The 13,603-nt window shown below is 39.1% G+C and overlaps 1 protein-coding gene across 49 annotated transcripts in view; it reads left to right on the forward strand.

The window, feature by feature from the left end:
* The window catches only part of TTLL5 (tubulin tyrosine ligase like 5), a 291,003-nt gene that overhangs the window by 16,033 nt on the left and 261,367 nt on the right, over positions 1-13,603 (forward strand). For 44 of the 49 annotated variants that reach the window (XM_073997878.1, XM_073997882.1, XM_073997883.1 and 41 more), the window contains exons 4-6: positions 3,948-4,030; positions 5,880-5,986; positions 12,241-12,371. In XM_073997878.1, coding sequence (XP_073853979.1) covers positions 3,948-4,030; positions 5,880-5,986; positions 12,241-12,371 — 321 coding nt within the window. The remainder of the gene's footprint in view (positions 1-3,947; positions 4,031-5,879; positions 5,987-12,240; positions 12,372-13,603) is intronic. The other 5 variants (XM_073997904.1, XM_073997908.1, XM_073997903.1 and 2 more) reach the window with 1 other exon arrangement.

Consider the following 13,603-nt stretch of genomic DNA (forward strand, 5'->3'; position numbering starts at 1 on the left):
TTCCATTTTACAGGTGAGGAAATTGATCATAGAGAAATTAAACAATTTATTGAAGGCTACAGGGAAGAAGCAGAACCAGGGTTTGAACCCTAGTTTGACTGTAGAGACATACTTATTCTCTTTCTCTCTCTCTCTCTTTTTTTTTTTTGAGACAGGGTCTCACTCTGTCACTCAGGCTGGAGTGCAGTGGCCTGATCATGACTCACTGCAGCCTCAACCTTTCAAGGCTCAGGTGATCCTCCTGCCTCAGCCTCCCGAGTAGCTGGGACTACAGGTGCACACCACCATGCCCAGCTAAATTTTGTATTTTTAATAGAGATGGAGTTTCACCATGTTTCCCAGGCCGGTCTCTCTCTCTTTTTTTAAGAGACAGGGTCTTGCTCTGCCACCTGGGCTGGAGTGCAATGGTGTGATCATAGCTCACTGTAACTTTGAACTCTTGGGCTCAAGCAGTCCTCCTACCTCAGCCTCCTGAGTAGCTAAGACTACAGGTGCCCACCCCTCCACCTGGCTAATTAAAAAAAAATTTTTTTTTGGTAGTGACAAGGTCTCGCTGTGTTGCCCTGGCTGATCTTGAACTCCTGGTCTCAAGCAGTCCTCCTGCTCTAGCCTCCCATCGTACTGGGATTACAGGCATGAGCCACCATGCCCAGATGTGTTATTATTCCCCCTTGTCTCTCATTCCCCATGTAACTGTTCTCTATTTTCTCACACACCTTACTGATCACCTCCCCTGTGGCTGGGCACTGAGGGGCAAGCACTGCAGAACATGCACAGCATTGGGTTCAGTCCTTATTTCTAGCAGTCACTGTGTGGCTGATATAATGCTTTGACTTTTCATGTGCAAAAATGATGTTAGTGATCATGGTTATCATAACGAGAGGACCGGATAGTTTTTCATTTTTGTACACATTTTATTTAGAAAAATTAAAAACCTTCAGACAAGTTACAAAAATAGTGCAATGAACGCATATAGTCTTTCCATAGAATCACCAATTACTTACATTTTGCCATATTTGCTTCTCTCTTTCTGAAGCATTTGAGAATTAGTAAAATATTGCATGCCCTAATACATTATTCAGCTTGTGACTCCTGAGAATAAGGGCATATTCTGTATAAGCACAATGATCTGTCACTGGCAAAATATTATCTAATCCATAGATCTAATCTATGCAGATTTCCCCATTGTTCCAATTTAGTCTTCTATAGTGGTTTTTTGTTTTTCTATTCAGGATCCAATCAAATATTACATTTTGTTGTTATATTTCTTTAGTCTACTGTACAGCCATTTCCTTGACTTTTTTTTTTTTGTCATCCATGACATTGACATTTTTAAATATTCTAGACTGCTTGTTTTACAGATATCCTTAAATTTGATTATTATTCATGTTTGATGGTTCCTACATGTTTAAATTCAGATTTTTAAAAATCTGTAAGGAATATTGCTTAGTGAAACTGTATCACCCAGTGTATAACATTTGGAAGTATGTGATGCCATTATTTTGCAGTATTGGTGATGGCACATTTAATCATTTGGTTAAGACTGTGTTCACCAGATGGCTTCATTGTAAAGGTGCCTTTTCCCTTTGTTATAAGCATCCTCTGGTAAGATATTTTGAGATGTATGCGTGTCCTATTCCCTAATAGCCTCTCCCTATTGGTATCCACTGATTCTTGTTTGAATCATTTACTCTTATAGTTTTTGTAAAATGGTGATTTTTCATTTCTATCTTTCCTTCTACATTTATTAGCTGGATTCTCTGTAAATAATAGCTTTCTCTTGTGTGGTAGGCAGAATAATGGTCCCTTAAAGATGTCTACCTTCTAATTTCCAGAATTTGTGAATATGTTATCTTACATGGCATAGGGTGAATTAAGTTTGTAGATGGAATTAAAGTTCCTAATCAAATGACCTTAAGATAAGGAGATTATCCTGGACTATCCAACTGGGTCCAGTGTAATCACAAGAGTTTTTTAAAGTGAGAGAAGGAAGTAGAAGAGGCCAGAGTGTTGTGATGTGAAAAAAACTACACCCAACCATGGTTGACTTCAAAGATAGAGGAAGGGGACCATAAGCCACAAGGCAAGGAATGGAAAAGGGAAGGAAAGCCCACAGAAAGGAACACAGCTCTGCCAATTCCTTGGTCTTAGCCTGGTGAGACCTGTGTTCGACTTCTGATGTACAGAGCTGTAAGACAATAAATTTGCCTTACAACAACAAATGTGTCATAATTTGTCACAGCAGCGAAAGAAAACCCATATTCCCTCTCAACTCCTTATCAGTGTGAATACATGGATTCTTTTATAAGTACATTATAATCTATCTCTGTCACTATTCATTTTTATGTTCAAATTGTCTTAAACTTGGCCCTCGAGAGCCTTTTTAAGCTCTTATTGACATGTCCCTAATCAGTTTTTGAGTATTTCCCTTTTTTGACATTGGAAGATATTCTAAGCCTGTCTTGTTATTCCCATATGATTCTGCAGTGCTTCTTATAATGATACTGCAAAGACAAAGTAATAGTGACTGATCATTGGGATAACACTGTTACTTGACTTTGAAAGTTTGCCACAAGAATGAAAAGAATGAAGCGATTGACAGTTTAAATGTTAATCCTCCTGTGTCTGCTTTGCATGGTGTTCCTGCCAGTGCTGAGTAAGTAGCAGCAGAGATTTATGAATATCTTCACATAAACTTGAAAAAGAAATTGTTGTCTTTGACTGTAGAGGCTGAATATTGTTCTAGAGTCTGTCCATGAGTGTCTGTATCATTCAGAATTGTTCAATTCAGGAATCGTTCAATATGAGGTCCTCTAAAAAAATTCTTCTGCAGAATTCTTAGCTAACTTTTTACAGTTAGTAGTGGTGCATAGAAAGAGATTGAATTCAGTGGTCCAGAGTAAATATATTGAAATCTCACATGGTTTCAGACTTTCCTCTCCCATAGTGGTCACAAGCACAAACGCTTACTTGACCCTGGCAGGAAATGTGATTGAGTGAAGCAGGCCAGGTCCTGTGCTGAACTGAAGAGTATGGCCTGACCCAAATGGGGCAGTTGCAGTTCTCCAGCAGATTCTTGCCATTGGAGAGAAGAAACCCCAGGTTTCCAGGTTTTTTAAGAGAAGCCTAGAAATCTAGAGTTTTATATGAATTCTTTCCATTTCAGAAGCTAAGCAATGAATTCAATTTTGTTTTTAGAGCACCATGAGAAACAAACCAACCATGTCTACAGGCTGGATTTCATCCTTGGGCTACCAGTTTCTAACCGCTGGTCTAAGATGTACTGGTAATCAGCATTACAGGATACAGAGGGCTATCTAGAGCAGAGGTTTTTAACCTTTTTGGTACAATAGATCCCTTTGGCAGTCTGGAGAAGCCTATGGGCCTCTTCACAGAAGAATATTTTAAAATAGATTTTAAAAAAGTAAATAATTACAAAGGAAATACATTGTGTTGAAATACAGTGATGAAAATATTTTTTAAGAAATTGTGACATGTGCTTTTTTATTAGTGTATTAAATAACACAATCTAGTGAAGGTCTATTAACTACTATAATTTTTAAATACTATGAGAATAAGTGATATTTTGAGATAATTATAACTGTAAAATAATATTAAAATATCTGATGTCTGTCTGTTGGTGGCAGGGTCACAGATAATGTTAATACTTCCTGTTTTGTTGCTTAAAATCCTAATTGAAGCCATTGTTAAATTTCATCTAGAAACTAGTGAAAACCAAGGTGCGATATTTTTCCCCATCCATGTCTAATGACCTCCAGTGAGTCTCATTTTAAGAACTCATGGTCCAAAATATGCTCAACTTATTTGTAATCGTTTTAATGGTAGCATGTAATGTTATTGAGTATAATTAAGCTACCATGTTACAGTTTATTTTTATTTTTACAATGAACTTTCCAGTTACTGAACTTGATTCTGGTTTTCTTTAGAACGTTATCATTTGTCTTATAAGATTGTACGAACGGACAGTCGCCTAGTACGCAGCATTCTGACAGCCCATGGATTTCATGAAGTAAGTTTATTTTTACTACCTCACCTGATCTGCTCATAAGCTGAAAATCCTAGCCACCTAACTGACTTTACCAGCTAACAGGGCTGGCTCTAGGAAGTACATGGGACCAATGCTTAGTGATGATCCATAACTCAGACTGAATTTCAGAGTGGCTTTACCAGTTTCTGCTTGCGATACATGGAAATGCGAAATGTTTCCAGATGATTTCAGAAAAATTTTTTTTCTTGCTTGTTCTTGGGCTTGGGCTAGGGGCACAGTTGCCCATAAGGAATTGTCTGATACCCAGTTAAGGTTCTTTGATTGCAGGCAACTGAAATGGACTTTGTTTAACTTGAAACGGCGGGTGGATCATGAGATCAGGAGATTGAGACCATCCTGGCCAACATGGTGAAACCCTGTCTCTACTAAAAATACAAAAATTAGCTGGGCGTGGTGACGTGCACCTGTAGTCCCAGCTACTCAGGAGCCTGAGGCAGGAGAATCGCTTGAACTTGGGAGGTGGAGGTTGCAGTGAGCTGAGATCATGCCACTGCACTCCAGCCTGGGTGACAGAGTGAGACTCTGTCTCAAAAAACAAACAAACAAACAAACAAAAAAAAACCAAAAGGGATTTTTCAGAATGGTGTGCAGAGGGGACCAGCAGAATCAGAGAAAAAGCTGAAAAGGCAGGCATTTGGAAGGAGAGAGACCAGGACAGCCCCAGGGATCTAGGAACAGGAATCTTGAGGATCATCTTCTCAAGGCACTGCCATGGACATGGCTGGACTCCATTCATTGTCCTTTTGCCTTTCCTTCCTCAAAAATCACATTCTAGAGATAGAATGATTGGCCTAGCTTGGGTTTGGATCCACTCCTTGTGGGAGGGGATGGGTGGGTGATTGGCAGGTTCTTGAAAATCAGGGAGTAAGTCATTCTCCAAAGAAAGTTGGAAGATTGGAATGTTAACATCGAAAAGGACAGGCGAAAAGGCTGAACAGACTTCCACCATAGATACTTTGTGACAATTGATAAACGTCTGGTTCCTCGCTTGAGATTTGTAAGAGACATTTTGAGGAAGTTCTTTTTTTAATATTTTTTTATTTTTAGAGACGGAGGCTCACTGAGTTACCCAGGCAGGGGAACAGTGGCATAATCGTAGCTCACTGTAGCCTTGAACTCCTGGGCTCAAGTGATTCTCCTGCCTCAGCCTCCCAAGTAGTTGGTACTACAGGTGCATGGCACCACTCCTGGCTAATTTAAAAAAATTTTTATTTTGTAGACACAGGGTCTTACTGTGTTGCTAGGCTAGTCTCAAACTCCTGAGCTCACGCGATCCTCCCACCTCGGCCTCCCAAAGTGCTGAGATTACAGGCATGAGCCACCACACTTGGCCATGAGGGAAGTTCTGATACCAGTTTGTGTCCTGTCTTGTTGCTGTTTTATTTCTGGCACTTAACATGGTGCCTCATTGTTGAATTAATGGACAAAAGAATTTTAATGGATGAATGAGTGAATTCTAAGTTGGTGTACTCCTATAAGGTTTATCTCTGATCAGCACTTCATACTCAGTATCTGCAAGGATAAGGACAGCCTGAGAAAGAAATACAAGAATATTAAGAGACATCATGGACTTCTACAGAAGGGTTAATTTATTTTGGTTTCTGCATCTGGGATTTGCCCAACCCTCCTATTCTTTAAACTTGTTCTACGATGCACTGCTTTTGTCTCACTAGGCTCATGTACTAATTGGGCCACCCCCATGAGTACACTATGGATGAAAAAATCACTGTGGCTTTTTCTGCCATTGCTTTTCCTGGAGAAGGGGTATCTCTGATGTTTTTTTGCCTGTTGTCTTTCTGTCTGCCCTCAGGTTCACCCAAGCAGCACTGACTATAACCTAATGTGGACAGGATCCCACCTGAAACCCTTCTTACTGCGCACCCTCTCTGAAGCACAAAAAGTTAATCACTTTCCCAGGTAATACTCTTTGTAGCTGCTTTGCTTCATTTAAAGGTACGTGATGTTGGGGCATGTAGCCAGCAGAGGTAACTAATGTCCTTAAAGAAGAAGGAGAAGAAAATAAAGTAGAAGAAGACTTTTTTTTTTTTTGAGACGAGTATCGCTCTGTCACCCAGGCTGGAGGGCAGTGGCATGATCTTGGCTCACTGCAGCCTCTGCCTCCTGAGTTCAAGCAATTCTCCTGCCTCAGCCTCCCCAGTAGCTGGGATTACAAGCTTGCGCCACCATGCCTGGCTAATTATTGCATTTTTGGGAGAGACAAGGTTTCACCACATTGGCCAGGCTGGTCTCAAACTCCTGACCTCAAATGATCTGCCCACCTTGGCCTCCCAAAGTGCTAGGATTACAGGCATGAGCCACCACGCCCAGCCAGAAGTAATTTTTCTGTTACAGAACAGTACTCTGCAAATCAAACTGTTGTGTTCATATCCCTGAGCATGCGTGAACACTTTCTAAGGGCTATATAGACATGGATGGTTTTAAAGGAGATAGTTTCTGATTCTCTTTCCTAAAATTGAGCTGCTTGGGAGTACCTCATGATGGTGGGTTTGCCTTTCTTACTTCCCCTTCACAGTTACTGTTTTTTCACTTTTATTAAAGAATGGCTCACCTAGAATCTTAGTCTGGTATGTTGTCCTTAGGTGTAGAAATTTTCAGGGTTCCAAAGAAAGGTAGAAAAAAATTCGTGTCTAATTGAATTCTAGTAATAGCATAACAAATCCTTTTTGCATGATGGTAGTTTCTATTTCTTTGTTTTTAAAATAATTGAAGGATGATATAATCTAGCTATTAGCTGATCATTAAACATAATTTTAATGACTGATCATTTTGTGATTTTTGATGTATTATTAGGAAGGAGTTCACAGAATTGAGTGTCATTGGTGTTTGGATGAATTGTATACTACAATACTTGGAATGATAATCAGTTATGTATATATAAACAGTTATAGCCTTATGATCACAGGGAATTAAAAATATTATATTTCAATTCCTATGTGTAATTTTGCTGTAGAGAAGGTATGATATGATGTAAAAGACAAGTATTAAATATGTTAGGCTAACCTGTTGTTTGTGGGAAATGAAATGGAAGAATTACAAACAAGAGTGACTGAGGGTTAGTGTCTGTGTGGCGGTCTAAGGGAGGCTTTTCTGGTATGCTGGGAATGTTCTATACACAACCTGAGTGGCGGTTACACAGGTGTGTTCACTTTGTCAACATTCATCATGCCCTGCCTTGTACTTTGTATACTTTTCTGTACATATGTTAACTTCATTAAAAAGCATATTTTAAAAAGTGAGAATTTTACTGACAGAAAGCTTTTCCTTTAATGACATTTAAAAAATGAGGTATTGAATCTTTATGTTATTTAGGTTCCCTTCAGTATACTTAAAAGTGTGGTGTTGGCTGGGTGCAGCGGCTCGTGTCTGTGATCCCAGCACTTTGGGAGGCCGAGGCAGGCAGGTCGCTTGAGCCCCAGGAGTTGGAGACCAGCGTGGGCAACATGGCAAAACCGTGGCTCTAAAAAAAAAAAAATTTAGCTGGGCATGGTGGCATGTGCCTAGCAACTTGGGATGCTGAGGTGGGAGGATCACCTGAGTTTGGGGTGGTCAGGGCTTCAGTGAGCTATGATTGTGTCACTGCACTCCAGCCTGGGCAACACAGAGAAACCCTGTCTCAAAAAAAAAAAAAGAAAAAGAAAAAAAAAGATTGGTGTTATAATTTTGTCTTAATGTAATATTTATCATTCATCAGGTTCTTTGGAACAATTTAAATTTATGATGAAAAATCTTACATGTCAGCTTAAACATGCAAGAGGGTGTATAGTTTCCCCAAATTCTAGGATGTACCAAGCAAAGAAGTTTGAAAACCACTGATGTGGGGCATCTGTGGGAGAATGCATTCTTTTCTTTACCCTCTGGTTCAGTGTTTCTAATTCCCTAATGATAAGAATTACCTAGGGTACTTTTGCAAAATATGCATTCTCAGGTCCCATTGCAGATTCATGGAATTTACCATCTCCAGAGAAGGTGCATATTTAAGCACTTTCTAGGTACCTTACCTTTCCAGGTAAATATGTACCTGGAAAGCTATATATTTAAAAAACATTGAGGTAATTTGTAACAGGGAAGTTAGGAAATTACTGTTGTAGATTAAATCAGCAGTTAGTGTGGGTCCTGGACTGTCTGTATCAGAGTCTTCTGGGGTGTTTGTTTAAAATGCAGAATCCTGGGCTTCATCCCAGAATTTTGAGAGGTGAGACCTGGGTCTCACATGCATTTTTAAGGAAGTTCTCTAGGTGATTCTTATTATGTACACTAAAAATTGAGTACCTCTGCTCTGGATTTCAGAAGAGGGCCATAGATAAGAAAGAAATGTTTGTGGTACCTAGATTTAACAAAGCAGTTTTTGAAATCATAGAAAGGAATTTGAACTGTGGAACAGGTTGAATAAGTTTTTAATGATTACTACAAAGGTTCTTAGTTGATTTTGAAGGAGTGGAACAAATCATAGACCAGTGAGTCCAGTCGAGGCTAACCAAAGTGCCTTTTCGAAGTACTGTACACAAGAATGTACCCCTGATATAATAGTAATTACTACCTTGGTTTTAAGGCACTAATTTTCCTGATTTTCTTTATAACTTTGCCTCTTCTATATCCATCACTCAATGATGTAGTTAAGTTCTCAATGGGGTTCCTAACCTGGGTCAAGACAAGTTAAGGCTTGTCTTGCGTCCCATCCAGGAGGGTCATTTCAGGCCTGTGGTGCTAGTGATGATATGAGTTCCACATAGTTACATGAGAGGTTGGACAGTTATTGCTATGGCAATAGATTTATCAATATGAATTAGATAACCATGTGTTTGATTTTCCTGGACAGTCTTTTTAAAAAAATATGCTAAATGCTTTTCCCCCTAAAAACAAATTAAGAAAACATCTCAGAAATTCTGATGTTTTAGTAGTTAATCTTTCTCAATTTACATTCTACTTAGAATTAACTCAGAATTTTTTTTGCCATGCTGTGTTTCTCAGAAGGTCACATCTGTAGATACCTGTGGTATAAAAACTTCCAGAATGCTTTGGTCTGGGAGCTTGCTTTTAGTTGGAGTACTGGTGTTTTTTTCACTATCTGATTAATCCAAATGTTTTTATACTATTAGAGAATCATGATTCCATTAAAGTAAAACACACAGGGTTCCTAAGATATTTTATAATGATTTGTAATAGTGAATAGTACAGACTTTGTTGAAGCTTTTGGAGCTAGAATTTCTTTCACAGGATCGGTTTTTATAACCTGAAATTTTGGGTATATTTATCAATAGTCAAACTTTTTTTTTGTTGTTTACTTATATTTGAAATCTGTTTTAGAATAGATTTTTATACTTGTGAATCAATTTTTAAAAACCCATTTGAAATAAGGGTCATAGACCTAAAAATAAAACATAAACTGTAAAACTTATAGAAGAAAACAGAGTAGAGAAGACCTTTGCAACCTTGTGTTAGACAAAGGATTCCTAGATACAGCAATAGAAGCACAGTCATAAAAGGAAAAAATTGATAAATTTGACTTTTTAAAAATTAAAAATATCTGCTGTTTGAAAGACACTGTTAAGAAAATGAAAAAACAAGCTATGGACTGGAGAAAATATTTGCAGAACACGTAACTGATAAAGAATTTGTGTCCAGAATATATAACAAACTCTTAAAACTCAATCATAAGGAAACAAACAACTTTATTTTTCAAAATGGGTAAAATATCTGAATGGATGCCTCACCAAAGAAGATACAGGGATGGCAAATAAAAGATGCTTATGAAAAATGCTCAGTGGCATTAGTAATTAATGGAATACAAATTAAAACTATACGAAGTATCAATATATCCATTAGAATGGCTAAAAACAAAAACCAGAAGACACTGAGTGTGGGCCAGGATGCATGGCAACTGGAATACTTTTGCTGGCGGGAATGCACAGTGGTATAGCCACTCTGGATAACTGTGATCTTGTGAAATATGTAGTTAGTCTTCCTCGTGTTTCCTGACATATAATTCCTTGACTCCTTGGAATCTCCAGAGTGAGAAGTGTCCTTTTATATACTAATGACTTAACTGGTGCCTGGCTGTCCCTAGGTAGCTTCAGGATGGGAACTGGTTACAAGAAAAGACCAAGGTGTGATTAGAGATTTAGGACTTCCAGCCCACACCTCAGCCTCCAGGAAGGAAAGAGGGGCTGAAAGCTAAATTAGTCACCAGTGTCCAATCAATTATGCTTGTGTAATGAAGCTTTCGTAAAACCCCCAAAGGACTGGGTTTGGAGAGCTTCTGGGTAACAGAACACGTGGAGATTCTTGGCCAGTAGTGTGCCCGGAGAGCACATAGAGGTTCTGCGCCTCTTTTCTCATACCTCACCCTGTGCATCTCTTCCTCTATATCCTTTGTAATATCCCTTTTAATAAACCAGTAAACATAAGTGTTGCTCTCAGTTCTGTGAGCTGCTCTAACAAATTAATTGAACACAAAGAGGGAGTTGTAGGGACCCCTATTTATAGCCAGGTGGTTAGAAGCACAGGTAAAACAACTTGGGGCTTACTATTGGCATTGGAAGTGGGAGGCAGTTTTGTGGGACTGAGCCTTCAACTTGTGGGAACTGACACTATCTCCAGGTAGGTAGGGTCAAAATTGAGTTGAATTAGAAGACACCCACTGCAAGATTGCTTGCTTTGTGTGTGGGGAAACCCCACACACATTTGGTGTCTACAGTGTTGAGTGATTATGTTGAATTGAAATTACAGAGTAGGAAAAACACTGATTTTTCCTCAGTATCTCAGAATATAGCAGGAGAAACGGAGCTTGTTTTTCCAATATCCTCAGAATCACATTTGGCAGTTTATTATAAAGTTTAACATATACTTATGTGGTGATTGTAAAATGTGTCCATAAATTCTTTGACATTGCTTTCTAAAGGTTGAGCTTAATTTTTCTGTTCTTGAGTGTCGACTACATTTAGTGAGTTGCCTCTAACTAGTGGAATATGACAGAAGTGACTGTCGCTTCTGAGACTAGATTGTAAAAGACATTACAGCTTCTTGCTCACTTTCTTGGATCACTTGATTTGGGAGAAACCAGTTATCACATCTTGAAGGCACTTGGCCTTATGAAAAGGTTCATGTGGGGAGGAACTGAGGCCTCCTGCAAGCAGGCAGCCCCATATGAGTGATGAGCCATCTGGAAGTTGGGTTTTCCATCTGCTCTTGAGCCTGATGACTGCAGTGCTGGCCAGTATCTTGACTGTAACCTCATAAAGGACCTTGGGACAGAACTATGTAGCTCTCTCACTCCCACATTCCTGGCCCCAGAAACTATGAGGTCATAAATATTTATCGTGATTTTAAGCTGCTGTATTTTAAGGTAATTTGTTGTACAACAATAAATAACTAAAACAACTTACTGAACAACGAAGTGGTCCCACTTCTAAAGAAATAAAAACTTACGTTTACAGTAAAACTTACAAAAACGTACATTCATATAAAAATCATATGGAAATGCTTTATAGCAACTTTGTTCATAATCTCCAAAAACTAAACAGTTCATAATCTCCAAAAACTAAACAGCCCAAATGCCTTCAACTGGTGAATGGATAACTGTGGTACATCTATACAGTGGATTACTACTGAGCAAGAAAAGGGACAGAATACTGATACATACAACAACAACGATAAATTTCAAATGGGTTGTGCTCCATGAAAGAAGCTAGTCTCAAAAGGATACACACTGTCCGATTCCACTTATTTGACTTTCTGGAAAAGGCAAAATTATAAGGACAGAAAACAAATGAATGTTTTCCCAGGGGCTGGAGGTGATTGGGAGGGTCCACTACAGGGGGACTTGAGGTAACTTTTTGGGATGTTGAAACTGTTGTTTATCTTGATTGTGGTGGTGATTACATAATTGTATGTGTTTGTCCAAACTCATAGAATTACACGTTAAAAAGGGCAAATTTTATGGTATGGAGATTTTATCTTAATGAAAAAAATCTGACCAAAAAACCCATTTGATAAAAATGATTAATAAGCCTTTGGATTAACAGTGATATGTTTAGGATATAATACTGTCTTCACTAACTGGTCTAAGACTGTGAACTCTAACTCTTTAGAATGTGCACAGGAAAATTCTGAGTCATGGTTTACTGAATGGAATTACTTATTTGATTTTTTAGGTCTTATGAACTTACCCGGAAGGACCGACTGTACAAAAACATTATTCGAATGCAGCATACACATGGATTCAAGGCTTTTCACATCCTCCCCCAGACCTTCCTCCTGCCAGCTGAGTACGCGGAATTTTGTAGTAAGTGCTTGACAGAGAATGCCCCAGTCCCCAGCAACTGAACCTGGGGAATATTTACCCCAAAAGCCGCCTCAAGGTGTCAACCAATCAGGGCTTTCCAAATCCTTAGACAACTGTGACTCTTTAGTAAAACAGTTGCAGAGGTAACTTTAAAAACTATTTTTATTCTGATATGCTCGATAAACTTGTCAGTATTATTTTTGTAAGGACACGTTGGCATCATATAAGCATGCCCCTTACGTATTTTTGCTTGATGTCCCTTCTCTCTATTGATGACTTGGTGCCTATGTAAGGATTTTTTTTTGTTTTTTTTTAGAGAGACAGAGTCTCCCTCTATAGCCTAGGACCGCAGTGGCACGATCACGGCTCACTGCACTCTTTGCTTGCTGGGCTCAAGTGATCCCTCCTCCTCAGCCTCCCAAGTAGCTGGGAATACAGGCGTGCAGCACCAGGCTCAGCTAATTTTTAAATTTTTTGTAGAGATGGGATCTCGCTCTGTTACCCAGGCTGGTCTTGAACACCTGGGCTCAAAGAATCCTCCCCTCTTGGCTTCGCAAAACTCTGAGATGACAGGCATGATCCACCACACCTGGCCTGTGAGGATACTTTATATTCCTACATATGAATTATACATGCTTCCTTTTCAGTATCCCTTTTTCCCTTGCCATTTAAGAAACGTTCTTTCAGCCTCGATTTCTAGTCTTGTGTAATTTATGTTCTCTGGGAGTAGAGATATCACATATCTTTGGATGTTAGGGTTTGGAGCTACAAGTTAGTCACATTCTCTCCCCTTTGAGTTCAGACTAATAAAAAAAAATACACATGGGAGCCAAATAGGCATCTAAGTGTCAGCTGTATGGCTGGTAAAGTGATACAGAAACACATGGCCTGGATCCAGATCTAAAGTGGGCTTCTTATTTCTTTTGCATCATTATGAACTTACCCACCCAGGCCAGGCAGAGGCACTGGGCTGGTTTCAGGCTTTCCTCCACAGGGGCAGAGCCTGACTCACTAGGCTTAGTGCACAGAAGAGACATGAGTACAGATGAGATGTGAGGCAGGTCTCTTGTGAAAGTCCAAATTACAGTGGTAATAACTAATACTGAATGTTTCCTTTCTGGTAGGCACTCTTTTAAGTGGCACCTCTACTGTGGTAGTATTATAGATGAGGCGACTAAGGTACAGTTTGGTTAAGAAACTTTCCATGAGTTACGCAGTTTGCAAATGGTAGA

This window comes from Macaca fascicularis, chromosome 7 (genome assembly GCF_037993035.2).
Source record: "Macaca fascicularis isolate 582-1 chromosome 7, T2T-MFA8v1.1".
Classification (NCBI taxonomy): Eukaryota; Metazoa; Chordata; class Mammalia; order Primates; family Cercopithecidae; genus Macaca; species Macaca fascicularis.